Source organism: Chroicocephalus ridibundus, chromosome 20 (genome assembly GCF_963924245.1).
Source record: "Chroicocephalus ridibundus chromosome 20, bChrRid1.1, whole genome shotgun sequence".
NCBI classification, from domain to species: Eukaryota; Metazoa; Chordata; class Aves; order Charadriiformes; family Laridae; genus Chroicocephalus; species Chroicocephalus ridibundus.
In genome coordinates this window covers 5,037,290-5,052,072 of record NC_086303.1, presented here as the reverse complement: position 1 = coordinate 5,052,072, position 14,783 = coordinate 5,037,290, and the positions used below count along the sequence as shown (strand labels likewise).

Here is a 14,783-nt window from a genome sequence, read left to right as displayed (position 1 = left end):
GAGCCGCCGTCCCGAGGAAATTAAAAATCACGCACCATATGCCGCGCGGCACGGGAGGGAGCGGGGCGTCTCGAGCAGCGTTTGCATCTGCCCGAGCGGCCCCGGGAGGGGGCAGGTGGGATGCACATCGCCGGGGAGGCGGGGGTCAAAACCCGGCAATAACTCGCCTCCGTCCCCCCGCCTTCCCGGCACCGAGCGGGGAAGGACAGTGACGGGGAAATGAGGGGAACCGAGGGGAAGGATGACACATGTTCAGCCCAACCCAGTGGCAGAGCAGCCGGAGAGGCAGAGCCAATAGCTGCTTTTCATGCTCAGTGAGTCTGTCCACCTCCACCCCACCCCCCCTTCCCCGAGTCCTTAAGTTGCAGCTTTTAACTACCTCGGTGTTCAAAGAAAATATGATGCTCAGCGTGAACAGAAGGAAGAGCCTGCTGACAGGTAGACAGCATGGACACTGATCCTGGCAGGGCCGGCTGCTGAGAGAGGTACGTGCCTTCCAAGGCAGGGATCCGAAAGCAATCACATTTGGGATGCAAACTCAGAGCAGACTTTAATTTTCCAGCAGGGGGAATATGGAAATCTGGCTCCCTCAAAATGATTCATTCCCCCTTCCCACCACCGCCACCTCCCTTCCCCGGCGTCCTCTCCCCATCCCTCCCAGCACAAACCACTTTGCTGCAGTCTCTCTCCATCTGGGTGCCTAAATGTCGGGGGGTTTAGCGTTCCCGCGTGTGCCGGGGTCAGGAGCGGAGGTTGAGTGAGACGTGGGGAGAGTGGCAGGAGAGAGGGTGGTACCCGTGGGGGTGACGGACCCGGGGCACTGGCAGGGTGGCTTGTGCCAGAGGCTGAGCAGGGATCCCGGAGGGTAAGACCCATCCCTGGGGAGCCGGGTGCTGCCCTGCTCAGCATGCGGGCGCTCGGGGTGCATCCAGGGGCTCCCCGAAATGGGTGCCTTTCCCGGAGAAGGGTGAGATTCCCAGGGGAGGGCGGGAAGGGGATGGGAGAGGCAGTGAAGCAGGGACATCGGCAGAGTTAATCTCCCCTCTCCAGGGGTGTTGAGCTCAAGGAGGACCCCGGGCCAGAGCTGCGTTCGTCTCACCTAAGGCCCCTGCCCTGCACAGGCGCTGGTGTGGGGAGAGGGGAGGGAGAGGGCCGGGGTGAAGGATGCCCTTCCACGCACTATTGCTGGTCGTGTGAGCCAGGGCTGCCGTTCGCTGTGTCGGGGGACACCCTCTCCTTTTGCTGGGAGGGTCCCGACCTGCCGCTTGGCTTTTGCAGCTGGAGGGTCCCCGACAAATGTCCAGGTGGCACCTCTCTGGGGAGGCAGAGGGAGGTGGAGATGACACCGGTGCGGCAAAGTCCCTTGTCTGGCAGTAGAAGAAAGGGACTTCTCTCCCATTGCCGTGTGGGAGGTGTTCAGGGCTTGCTGCCCCCAGGATTTCTGTGGAATTCGGCCTCACGTTTATAAACACAGAGCTGTTTTCTCAGGCGTGTCAAGGAGAATTAAAAAGGGGGGAGTTGTGTGGATTCCCCAAGAGATCTGCCTGCCTCCTGGGCAGCTCGGAAGAACTTTTGTGGCCTTGAGAAGAAGAGAGGAGCCAGTGTGTGAGTTTGCTGAACCCAGCTTTGGTCCATCCCATCCCGGGGACGGGGATGGAGCAGGGTGCGGAGACCAGGGCTGTTCCCAGCCAGCCATTTCCCATTTCCACCCTCCCTGATGCCGGAGCTGGTTCCCGTGGCTGTGCGGGTACAAATATTGTCTAACAAATCCTTTCTGGAGATGATGCCGTCAGGTGGCGCTTGGGAATAGGCAGCGTCGCCGTGGGAGTCCGGAGAGCAAACACTTGTTGCTGCGAGCTGCACATAGCACGGGGACAACGTGGCACCCAGAGCCACTGGCCACCCAAGCCCACGCCTCCGGCCACCCGGGCCCACACCTCTGTCCCCACCGGCTGCTGGGAGGCGACACAGAAATGGAGCAAAGGCTTTCTGCAGGCGCTGGGAGGGATGCGCAGAGCAGTGGCGGCTGCGGAGACGGGAGGATAAGCGTGAAAAGCTTTTTTCTCTCACCCCTGGCACAGAAAAGTGTGATTTTAATTATAGAGTATTTCTTCAGATTAAGCTGTGTCTGGCATGTGACTTCAGCCCCGTAACCTCCTTGGCAGGCTTTGCTCCATGCACGCAGTGTGAGACGGGTCTCTGGAGGAGGCGGCCCGAGGTAAAAGTTTCTGTGCAGTCTAGAGAGCTTTTGTGTGCTCGGGAACACTGTTACGGTCAGCCAGACGCGTGGGGTGCAGAGCAGAACGTACGTACACCTTTTGTCTTGAGCAATCTGCTGCTCCGGGAGCAGGGCTGCCCTAACCCTACAATGCCCAGAACAACAACAACAAAAAAAGGGAATTGTCCCGCGGGCCAGAGCGGAGCTGGGCTTGGGCACACGTGTGCCCGTCCCAGGGCACAGAGTGAGGTCCACCAGGAGGGTCCGCACATCGCGAGGTCCCGTGCAAAGCTGCCCAGGCCAGGACCGGCTGCGGGAGCGTGCAGCGAGGCACGCTCCTGCCCACACTTACCTGCTCCATCCCGGGGGCCACCTCCTCGTGGGCCACCTCCCTGTGGGCCACCTCCCTGCCCCACGGGAGGGGACTGGCCCCGGGGCTCGGGGACAGCATCGGGCAGGGGCAGCTGGGTGGCAGCCAGGACCGAAGCCGCTGGCCACCCTCCAGTCTGGCCGTCTCTGCGCCGGTGCCGCTCCCCAGTGCCAGGGTCAGGGAGGGTTTGTCACCCCCCCCGGGGCGGACACAGCCCGGAGCACAGCCCAGCCCTCCCAGCCCCAGGGATAACTTCCCGCTGACTTCAAAGGCAAGGCATGCTCGGGAGGACAAAGAGAAGCATTGTAACTGATAATGCTCGGGGACGTTATTAGGTGCATAAGTTGTTTTCGGAGATCCCAAACGCAGCAGCATTTTTGCAGCCCACCTTAAGTGTACACAAAACAGAAGGAAGAAAAGAGCTGCTCCGACTAAAGTAAGAGCATCCACACCAGGGTTTGCATCCAGTTTCGCTACACTAGATCCGGTGCAACTTCCACTTGGTGACAAAAAAAATCACAGGCACAATCCCAGCTCAGAGGCTGGACAAGACAGTGGGGATTTGGGTGCAAGAGGGTTGCCTGCCGTGACTGGGACGAGCAGCAGCTGAACCAGCACCTTTTAGTGCCCTCCAAGCCGCGGGGCCAGGCTGCCCGGCTCCGGCAGGGGCACCAGGCAGCTCATCCCATGGGGACGAGAGGCCGGCGGCATCGCCCGGGCTCTCTGCGGAGCGCGGTGTTACCAGCAGCAGCCCCGGTTCCAGCGCAAGGGAGCACGTCCCCTGTTAATCAGCATTTAATTAAAGGACATGCTGACATTTGGAAATCAGAAACAACTCTCCTGTGTGGGCTGCCTCTCTCTGCTGCTCGCCTCTTCTCTGAATCACTCCCTGACATTTTGCCAGATTAGGATGTGACTCTCTCTCTCTCTCCCTCCTTCCTTATAAAAATAAATTGAAAAGGAGATGCAAAGCCACCACTGCTCCTGAGGGAGAGGACGTGGGGACAGGGTTTCGCTGGGGAAAAGCTCCTGTTGTCACTGGTGCTACATTGGTGTCCTACAAAAACCCTGACTGCGGGGCAGGGTCTTCGTGTGGTGGGCACCGCAGGGATGCTGGAGCAGGGGGTACTCACTGTGTTGGTATGGAGCAACTGGTTCTTCCTCCCCAAAACCAGACAGAGAGCTGTGTGGGCATGGCAGGTCCCCACAAGAGCCCCGGGTGATGTGTCTGAAGGAATCAAAAGCCGATGGTGTGAATGTCTGGCAGCGGCTGGCGTGCCGGGAGCAGGTTGGACCCACTGGAGAGATGTTCAGCATCTCCGCCTCGGAGCGGCCCCGCTGACGGCATCGCTCCTCAAAGTGGGAGCGCCCAAACCCGGGCTGAGGGCAGGACCCTGTGCCATGGCGTGTCTGCACGGGGAAAGGCAGGGCACCCCCAGCCCCCCGCAGCCATGGGGGTCCCCTCTCCCCATGTACAGACCCCCTTTTCCCATCACGTTTCCACCCACCTGTGCCTCACAGCCGGACCCCCCGGCACGGGGGGTTGGGGGGCGATCCCTCACCCGTCCCTCGCCCCGTGCATTACCCGAGCCGTAGCACAGCAGCATCCCGCCTGCGCCGAGGTGCCCCCCGCCTCCCGCACCTTCTGCTGCTCTTGAAACGGGGCCAGCGATTCTGTTTATCTGTTAGCCCATGCCAGAGCTGGTAAAATGCAAACAGCAGTGAGGGATGGGGGAAGAGGAGGGGTAGTGGGGGGGAACCCTCACCGTTCGCTTCCCCTTGGCTGCTCATTTCAACCTTCTTTCAAGCAGAAATTACTCACATTAATCAAGACTGAGAATGTGTTTGCAGCCCTGCAGATTTGGCAGCGCGGAATCAAATTCCATCAGTAGCAGCAGGAGGACGGGAGCCTGTATCTCTGCTGTGCACAGCCTAATAGAGCCATTGCCAGAGGAAATTGGATCTGAGAGCTCCCCTAAATTAATCTACCCTTTAAAAAAATGCCAGGAGATCTACATGACAAATGAGCGCTCGCAACGGAAACTGATGCAAACATCCAGCACATCTGATGAGGGTGCATCTGCCCCTCGGCCAACATCTGCACGGGAAGAGGCACGGGAGCAGCCCCAAGGAGCAGGGGCTCCTGAGGCCAGGGCGGAGGAGCCCCGATGGCCAGTTTGGGCCAAGAGAGCTGCTGGGACAGGGGAGATGTGCGAAGCCATCGCTGCCACTCTGCTGCCGGATAAGCCCCTCTCCTCCTCCCAGCAGGCAGGAGATGTGCCGGAGGCTCATCCCATGCTGGCATGTGCAGCCATGGCTGTGCCGTGGGGCAGCGAGGAGCACCCCTGGAGAAGCCCAGTGGGGCAGAGCCAGGGCCGTGGGGCAGCACCGGGTGCTGCGGTGCCGGGTCCCATCGCCGCCGTGCCGTGGCAGCGGGGCAGGTGGAGGCTCCTGGGGTTCTGGCTCGTTCATGCCACAGTGCCGGGGCGCAGGTGCCGCAGCTCGCTCCACTTTAATAGAGCTGCTGCTGCTCCAAGGTGATTGCTACTTTATTGGCTTATTTTTAGCCACGCGGCTGAGCTGAGAGTAAGATGGATGGGTCTTGTCTTGGGCGAGACTTTTGCTCGCGGTAGGAGCCTGGGCGCAGGATGGGAGTGATGGCTTTCAACGCTGCCTTGAAAACAGCCGGCGGGAAGCTGGTGCAGAGCAGGGAGCCTCCGCTCCTGCCCCGGGAACAGTCCGTAGGGTGGGCATGGACCGGGCCATGCCGGGTATGAGGCTGGGATGAGTTGGTGTGGGATGGCTGCTGCTGGGCAGTCCCCTCCAACGGGGGACCCTCGATACACTTTGCTTGCAGCATCCCCCGGTAAAATCCAAAGATCCCTGTGGTGGTCAGGGTCTTGTCTGCCCTGAGGGTCTCCCATCCCGGGGGTCTGTTTTCTCACCGGTGTTTCTCGGAAGCAATCGGACAGCAGGAATGCTGCTGAGCCTGGCTTCTAAGTGCAGCCAGGTGCTCCCCTGGGAAGGGCTGATCCCAAAAGCTGGTCCAGGCGGTGCGGATCAGGGGAACCCCTCTGCACCGCACACCGCCCTGCTCTGCTCCCACAGGCATGTCCCCTGCGCCCCTCTGTTCGTTTTGCAGCCATGAGCAGTGGAAAGCCTTAGCACCTTTGCTCCGCTCTCAGCAGCACCCGATGATGGAATCTTGACCTTTGTTTCCCGGGTTTATTAACTCCCTGCCCCTGTTCGTGCGGACTGAGCAGGGCCAGGAGGCAACGAGACATTTCCAGTGCTGCCTGCGCTCTGCGGGGAGTTTGCACCAGGGAGAAGCAACGCCTGGCTGGGCTGGGTGCGAGGGCTGGGTGTAAGGGCTGGGTGTAAGAGATGGGTGCAAGGGACGGGTGTAAGGGACGGGTGTAAGAGATGGGTGTAAGAGATGGGTGTAAGGGACGGGTGTAAGAGATGGGTGTAAGGGACGGGTGTAAGGGCTGGGTGTGTGGGATGGGTGTGAGGGATGGATGTAAGGGATGGGTGTAAGGGGCGGGTGTAAGGGCTGGGTGTGAGGAATGGGTGTCAGGGGTGGGTGTAAGAGATGGGTGTGCGGCATGGGCGTAAGAGATGGGTGTAAGGGATAGATGTAAGGGCTGGGTGTAAGAGATGGGTATAAGGGCTGGATGTGAGGGCTGGGTGTAAGGGCTGGATGTAAGAGACGGGTGCAAGGGTTGGGTGTAAGAGATGGGTGCAAGGGCTGGGTATGAGGGATGGATGCATGGGACGGGTGTAAGGGATGGATGCATTGGGCACAAGGGTAGGTGCTGTGCACTGATCACTTTGGCCCGGCTGGTCCAAACTTCGTCGAGGAGCCGAGCAGTGTTCATAGCACAGCCCCTTCTCTCCTCTCGGCCCCGGGGGAACGTCCCTGCGAGGTGCCTCGCTCTGTGCACGGGCCCCAGGACACTGCGTGTGCGTTGGGTCTGCAAGCTAAATGGGGTCGCGGGATTGCAACTGGGCAAACAAGGCTTTCCGTGCCGGTTTTTCTCCCTGAATAGACGCGCTTCTGTGGGGTTTCGTTGCAGGTGGTTTGTTCAGTTGTCTACACAAAATAAGCAGCCAGGTGCCGGGATATTATGGCAAGGGGAAAGTAAAATACCTGGGTAGGTGGGTAAGAAAGAGCGTGAACTCCTTTAAAAAAATCGCCCCGCGTGTGTGGACAGTGTGTGGCCATAATTGCGTGTCTCTGCCTCCCCCAGCAGCGTGGGAGCCGTGCTGCCCGGGGAGCGGTGCCCGCGGGTGCCAGCACGCGTGTGCGGCACGCAGCCCGGTGTGCCGGCGTGGCGGGAGCTGCGGCCAGCGAGGCCGCGGGGAATATTGATTCGTTTTACAGTGTAACCTGACAGAGCCTATTCTGGTGAAGTAATGAAGACGGATGATCCCATCCCCTCGCCACAGTGCTTTGGGGAAGGGGAAAATTATTCACCGCATCCTGGAGGGATGCTCCGCGGTCCTCCATGCCTCGCTCTGTGCCTTATCTAATTTCCACCTCTCTTGCTGTTTTTTTTAATTCTTTCCATCCTGATGGCTCTCTGCCTTCCCTTGTCCCAGCACCCCATCGTCTCAGCAGGTACCGGGAGGTGGACGTGACGGTCGTGCTGGGAGGCAGCTGAGCCTGGTCCAGACCATTTGGGGTGCAGACCTGGCTGCTGGGACGAGCTGGGAGAGGAACTTGTTGCAGATCTCGGCCGCCCGCGGTGGAAATCTCTCCCGCTGGGGCTCACCACAGCCGGAGTCATGACCCAGCCTCACGCCACAGCTCACCTCTCCCTCCTCCTCTGCTTTCATCCCCTGTTTCTTGTTCTTCGCCCCCTGCCTTTGCCTACCTGTGAGCACCCATCTGCACGTGTGTCTCCTCCTCAGGGCTGCTGCCGCGGCCGAGGCAGGCCAGTTGCCCCGGGTGCCCGGTTGCCAGCCCAGTTTGCTGCAAACTCATCCCGGGACCTGTTAAATGTCAATTAAGGGCAGTTCTATGAGGTTGATGAGCTCCTTTCACAGCGTTTTGGAAACCGCAGGCAGTACTTTTTCTTCCACTGACCAGCAGTCGTGAATCCATCTTTATGGTAACACCAGGCTCAAGCATTCGCATGCCAGAAGGCAGTTATGTGCAGTCATAAAAATGATTTAAAATTGGTCAAGGCTTTAAAAGAAAAAAAAAAAAGAAAGCTCATATATTATCAGGTCTTTATTTCTCTTTTAGCTTTTACCCTTTAGGATTAGTTTTTTCAGGCTTTTCTCAACAAACAACACAGTTGGAAACGCTAGACCATTTTTATATAAGAGCTGAGAATCCTCCAGAATCACAGAGCTGCGGGAAGAAAAAAAATATACCAAGTGCTGTAATGCACGAGATACGATCTCCAGAGCTGCCAGCACCCTCTGCAAAGTAACTATCTCCTACCACATCTTCAGAAACCCAACGAGTCTCACCGCTACCTTCCACCGGATCCCCATCGCTTCGCAGACCCAGCGTTCAGAAGGGATCCTCTGGTCTGAGCCAAGGCGGGGGTGACGCCCAGCGGCTCCCCCGCTTCCAGCTGAGCTCCAGCCTCAGAAAACTCTGGAGCGAAGATTTCCAGGGATACAGAGCCCCAGTGATTAATTGCAGCCTCTGTTTTAAAACTTTCGGCCTGTTTTTGAGGTGGGATCTCTGGTGTTCCCATCAATGCCCCGTGCACCATCCAGCCAACTTCTTTGAGGTGATAAATAAATTCTTGGATGACTGAGAGGGAAATTGTCCTGTAGCAAACACGTGGTGCCTTTCCAGCCTCAGGAGTTCCCTTGGCTATTCAGGGCAGAGAGATTACTCTTTTTCTCAGCTAAGGGAGCTGCTTTCATTAAAGGTGCAGCTCCATCGCGAGCTGGCCGCAGCATTAGGGAGGAGGGGAAACCACAGTGCCTCAGAATTTTGAAGAAAATACGTCTAAAAATAAGACACCCCAGGTACCTGCCTGGCTGTTACTGGATGCGAACACGCTACGAGCCCAACGATGAACCGTTTTGCGGTCTGCGGGCCTTCCACCAGCCCTTTGCCGGCCCGCTTTTGGGGTGATTTTTGGGGAATAGCTTTGGAGGGCCGATGTGGGGCAAACCCCAGGCATCAAGGAGCACATCCTCACCTTTCACAGCCGCCTTTACCTCCTGCTCCCAGCTCACGGCTTCAGCCTAACATCTGGCAAAGTTGTGTACCACGGGCAAAGCGAACATCGCTGCTTATGGCAGACCAGGCTGACAGTTCCTGCGAGATCAGCCCCGCGAGCATCATTTCGTGGTGATAGCTCGCTCACAAAGGCAAGAAATGGAAGCAAATCTTACATGACACATTTATTTTTGTCGTCTATTTATTAGCTCAGAGCAAAAGTCCTGCTGCGCTGCATTATGGGGATTATGCAAATGAGGGACATCAAGACAATTAAAAAAAAGCCCAAGTGAGCACAATGTCAGAGCCGAGCAGATGCTGAGAGACGGCGCAGTCCTCCCTGGCCTGCCGCAGCCCGGCAGCACGGCTGGACTCGCAGCCCCGTGCCCACATCTAACGTGTCGCCTGGTCCAGATGCTTCTGCTCCTCCTCCGGCTCGTGCAGACAACCCAGCCCAGCAGGTCATTAGGCCCATCAGTTAATGAGCTGCCCAACACACCTCCCAGAGCGCTCCCCTCCCACGGGACTTCTGCTGCCCCTTCCCTTTTTGGGGGGCGGGTGCATGGGGCGCATCCTCATCCTTATCCCATCGCAGGCGCCCGCTGCTCTCACCCAGACTGATACAGCCAAAATTAATGGTTAGGCTAATCCCGGTCGGAATTTGGATTTATGGGGCTGCTGAGAGAACTACACACAGCCCAGAGAGCACAGAGGGTCCTCGTCCCCTGCAAGGGACCTCCCGGCTCCCCATGGGAGAGCAGCCCATCGCCCCGTGTCCCGGCGCAGAGTGAGGTAATGCCGGGCTCGTGTCGGGTCGGTCCCTGCCATGGGAGGAGGATCTGGCTCGCTCCGCGGGTCCAAAGCCTGGCTAAATCCCCGCTGAATCACCCCCTGTTACACTGACAGCTCGGGATTTATGAGAGCTCAAGCGGATGGATAGCAATGAGCAGGGGAAAAAAAGGTCCCAAATCTGACTTGTCTCTCCTTCTGCAAGCCCCAGAGGACTCGGGATGTGTGTTTGGGGATTTAATCCTGTCTGAACCCTTCTATTTTGAGACGGAGGTGGAGGGAGAGCTTAAGGCAGCTGAAGTGCATGTCGATAGCTGCATCCAAGCACAGCTCCTGCCCCGGCAGCTCCTGGAAGTGGAAAAATGCCGTTTCCCAAAAGCCCACGGAAGAGCAGAGGCAGGCTGGCGGCTCGGAGACACGGAGAGATGCAGGGAATAGCCAGGGAAACACGCTTCCCTCCTCACTCTGCTAATTGCACCCATTAGGGAAGGAATGCTGCCTCCGATTTTGAGCTATACCAGCTATTTTTAATTTCCCTGCTTGCTGAAAGCACCCACCGGCGCGCTCGGGTGGTGGTGGCTTGGGTTTTTTTACTGGAAACGGGTCTTTCTCCTCCCAGGTCAGAGGCTCTTTTGTGTCTGCCTGGCTGGGAGACGGGGCCGGAGACAAAGCCGAAAAGGAGAAAGCGGGAGAGAGACGAACGAGAGAGATGGGGAGAACCGGCATCCCTGCCCCGGGCGGGGGGCAGGCAGGGGGCCGTGGGTACCGGGGCATCCGCGGGTGGGCTGTGCGGGGAAGGGGGAGCTGTCGGGGGAGCGGAGCGGCGGGGATGCAGCCGTGTGCGAGGGCTCCGCGACCCAATGGGGAGAGTGGGAGAGACGGGAGATAATTTATGCACTAACCTCAGATTGGGGTTGCGGGCGGCCGTCCCCAGCCGGCGTGGGAGGGAGGCCTCTCCCCATCGCCCCTTCCACCCGCCTCCGCCCGCCCCGCAACCACACACGCAGCCACACAATCCCCTTCACAATTCGGAAGGCACCTATTCTGCGCCGCTCTGGCGTTGCTGGGCTTTTGTTCCTTCTCTTCCCTGCCGGCGAAGCTCTTCTTCCACTCCGCACGGCGGTGCGCAGCGCTCGGCGGCGTGTGAAGTTGCTTTTTCGCAATCGCCAGCAAAAGAATCGCGGTCCCGCGGAAGTCCCGCGATTGAGGCGGCGGGGAGGAGAGAGGAGGGGGGAAAAAAAAAAAAAAGAAAAAAAAAAAAGGAGCAAAAAAAAAAAAAAGTAAGACGGCATTTTTCTCTTTCTTTCTTTGTTTGAAGTCTTGCCTGGAGCAGTTGTGTGTGTGAGAATAGCGGTGGGTGCTGCGCGCTCGGGGAACGATGGGCGTTTGTAAGGAGCACACGAAACCGCACACAGGCACCTGCATCCCCCAGCTCCCCTGTGCGCGCGTTACCCGCACACATCCCCCCGGGACTTAAACTCCGCGGGCAGCGCCCGCGTATTTTTTTCCCAAAGAAATTCAAGTCCTTCATCTGTTTATTGTGCATGTTGAGAATGTGTTTATGTATGTCTATGCGAATATATATGTATTTACATCTGTTCGCACTGTGTTGCCGTGTGGCATTTGCTTGCAGTAGTTATATTCTTGTTAATATGTATGTGATTAGCTGGGAAAAAAATGAATTCTCTTTGTTCGAGGTGAGAATAACCACCAAATAGTCAAAATTCATCAATATATGGATGTTTGTGAAGATGTGTGTGTATATATATATATTCCCGTGTATTCACATTACGCAGGTTGACACACAATTACATGCCACGCATGTTAACGTACTTATCAGCTAAATTGCACGTCAGCTCTTTAACTGTTGGATTTCAGTACGAGGTGTGCACTTGCGTGAGTGTTCCTGTGTGCGAATATAAGTTTATGTACATATATGATAAGTTTTCTGTCTTGCTTAGGTACCAGACGTGAAGTGGGGGGGTTTGTGTGGGACTGGGTATGTCTGTGTGTGTGCAAACACTTTTGCATTGTTTGTAACGTGTTGTATAAAATCCGTGCACGAGCCCCCGATTGCGGGCAAAGAGAAACTCTGCCTGGTGCAGAAGAGTATTTTTCTTTCCGAGCGTGAACCGAAGGGCGAAGAGCAGATTTGTTTGCGCTTGTGCTTTGCTGAATGTCATTGAATCCTGCACGAAAACGGCGCGGGGTGCCGGTGCGGTGGGAAGAGCTGGGTGTGCTGGTGGAACCGCAGTTGAGCAATCCTTCCTCCGGCTGCAAACTTGCAGCTCCACCAGCAGCGCTGGCACTCGGCACAGCGGGGAGGGAGGCTCTCCGGGTGCTCTCCGATGAGGTAATCCCCAGGAAAGATAAGGGAAGCGGTGCGTGTATTAACCTGCATGGTGATGTCAGCGAGGGGAAAGGAAATTAATTACTTTGAGATAGGAATTGTCTTGATTTCGGTGTCGTTTGATTCCTGCCGTTATTTCGGACATGCTGGGGTACAGAAACCAAAGGGACTCTGGTGATGGGGGCTGGCGGGGGCTGGGGAGACCAAACAGTTCCCAATGGCTTGTGCAGGGATTTGGGTACCGGCGTACACAGCTTCTGTGTGTCTGTGTGTGTAGTGCCTGGGTGCACTCGCCTGTCTGGACTGCGATAGCCCATTAAGGAGAATAATAATTTTTCTCTGCTGGAAGCCTCAGCGATGGCGAGGAGAGGGGAGGGTGGCAGAGCCCCCCGAGAACCCCTCCGAGGAGCGGGCTGGGGCTGCCCGGAGGCATCCGAGGGATGTCCCCTCCTGGTTTCTGCAGACGTCTGTGTGTCCCCAGGGAGCGGTGACAGCCCTTCAGGAGCAGGGCAGGGTGGGACCGGGGCTGGGACGGCTCCGGGCAGAGAGAACAGGCTCGGGCACAGGCTTGGGGCACCTTCACACTGCGCTTGTGGGTCTCCCCGTGGGGTTCGCCTTCCCCCCAGGTGTGGTTGTCCCTTGGGAGGGAGCGGTGGGACCCTGGTGCCCTTTCCAGCAGGGTGAGCAATGGAGGAAAGGTCTCCAAAGTGGAAAAGAGACACTTTCTCCACCAGAATTTCTCCTCATGCTAATAGGTGTCACATTATGTCACGAGACCCCGGTAACTTGTCAGCAGAACATGACAAATCTCTGGTAACAGTGAACAACAGGGCCAGCAGCAGACGAAACACAAATATCTCACGTCTGCATCACCTTGGACCCGTCACGGAGGATGCATCCATCCACGATGCTCCCCAAACCCCGCCACTCAAGCCGTCCAAACCTGCCCCTAGGCATGGCCGCCACCGCTCCCTCTCCAGGGGCTAATCCATGTGCTGTGGATGCCCCACATTCCCCACTCGCGGGGCGCACTGCCCTGCCACGCCGCCTGTTGCACCGAGCTGCTGACGACGGCAGAGAAGAGCCCACGGGCCGGGGTCAGCCCCAGCTCGGCTTTTGGGAGATCTTCCGTGGGCTGCCAGCTCAGCGCCACCATGGCAGAGACCCTGCAGAGCCCAAAGCAAGAGGAAGCTTGAGCTCTTGGTGCCTGGGTATAGTTCACCAAACCCCGGGAGGGCGTGAATAGCTGCGTGAGGCTCAACCACCCCTCTGCCTTGCACGCACACAGGCGCACAACGGCAGCTCCCACGTGGGTAGACCATCAACCCATCCCAATTCCACCCCAGTCACCCCAGCTGTGGCTAATCCTCTCTAGCCGGCAATGAGGAGCATCTGTGGGGGCAGGTGGGGAGGACCACCCCCACAGCTCTACCAGCATCCCTGCCTTCATCTGCCACCGCTCCTTGTCCCACTGGCCTCACCTGTGCATCCCGAGGGGAATCCCCAGTGGGGAGCACAGTGGTGTCCTGCATTGCAGCCAGACAGGGCTGCAGAGGACAGACCAGATGGGAATGTCTGCCAGGAATCCTCCGTTGCATGCACAGGTTAAGTCAGGGGGGTCGGGGGAGGTCAGTTCAGTGTGGGGCAGCGGGGTTGGTGAAGGAGGTTGCGATTTCTCTTGGTCGTGCCTGTGCAAATCCCCCCTGCTGGTGAGGAAGAGGGGCCTCAGTGGATATGGGTGGTTAAACCTTCTTCAAACGTGGTGCAAAGCTGTAGTGTGAACTCCAGCTAGGTGCTGGCGGCTGTCTCTGCTCCTGTCCCAGCAGGGAACCGGGTCTGTGGCTTTATGGAACTGTTTGAGCTTGTGTGTGTGATGGTGCAGCCACATGCAAAGGGCGTTTGGGGTCTGGTCTGCAAGGGGAGGGGAAGGGCACCTTAGCGGGTCTGCTTCCCCCAGCACCGCCTGTCAGCAGTGAATTCAGCCCTCATTTATGATGGTGGGAGACGGGTTGTGCTCTTTTCTTCCCAAGCTTGTGGGCAGGGCGATGTCCCTGAAGTCACTGGAGTCACCTGAGGCGGGTTTGAGCCCAGGGAAGTGGCTCCCCAGGGGAGTCGAAGGGGCCACGCTGGTGCGGAGCTGATGGTTATCCTGCATTCGCTTTCCACCTCTGGACAAAGTGCCCCTGCACCCCCACAGGGCTCTTCCTCACCTTCTCCCTCGAATTCCTCCATCTCTTTGTTCCCTCTGCTCTAGTAGCTTCTGATCACTGAACCGTCCCCGTCAGCCGGGTGCTTTCCCTCTCCCTCCTTTACCAAGTCCAAGTTGCCGCAGACCCGAGGGGAGCAGCGCTCGCCCCACAGCGAGGGACCAGCCCCTGCCCCGCGCGGGATGCTCGGGCTGCAGCCCCCGCCTTGGGGACACCAGCCCTCACCAGCCCTGCGCGCTGCTCGGGCAAACCGAGACAAATTCCCCCCCCTCGGCTGCTGCGGCGTCTCCTGCCTCGCAGCCCAGACTTAATTACAGCTGGGGCTGCGGGAGCTGAAATATCTGTGACCAAGAATGTGCTAAAAGGCCCGGGAGGATCTTGTTAGCGAGTGACTTACCTGGATTCCCGAGTTGCGTTTGCCCTCTCTTAATGGGCTGTGTGGCGAATTGATGGCTGGTTTGCAGGAACAGATCTGGGTCGTTATCTCGCCCCTTCCCTCGCTGCCTCTCTCATCCCTCCGCCTTGAAAAAAGCCGGAGGAGACAGCAGCGCTCCGAGGGGTGCAGTGGGACTGAGCTTTGGGGTTCCGCAGGCTCGTATGGGCTGTGACCTGGGACACACAAGTCTTGGAGTCCCATGGCCAGACGTGCCCCGCCAAGG

General features: G+C 58.0%; 1 protein-coding gene across 7 annotated transcripts in view; it reads left to right on the top strand.

Moving 5' to 3' along the window:
* The first annotated feature begins 211 nt into the window (after positions 1-211).
* Positions 212-14,783, top strand: part of BLACAT1 (BLACAT1 overlapping LEMD1 locus) — a 35,949-nt gene continuing 21,377 nt past the window's right edge. For 5 of the 7 annotated variants that reach the window (XM_063356419.1, XM_063356418.1, XM_063356421.1 and 2 more), the window contains exon 1: positions 10,114-10,847. Coding sequence is in view for 1 of the 7 variants with exons in the window: in XM_063356423.1 (XP_063212493.1) it covers positions 11,916-11,920 (5 nt within the window). In the remaining 6 variants the exon portion in view is untranslated. Of the gene's footprint in view, positions 486-7,839; positions 10,848-10,885; positions 11,921-14,783 lie in introns of those variants that run through there. The other 2 variants (XM_063356423.1, XM_063356424.1) reach the window with 2 other exon arrangements.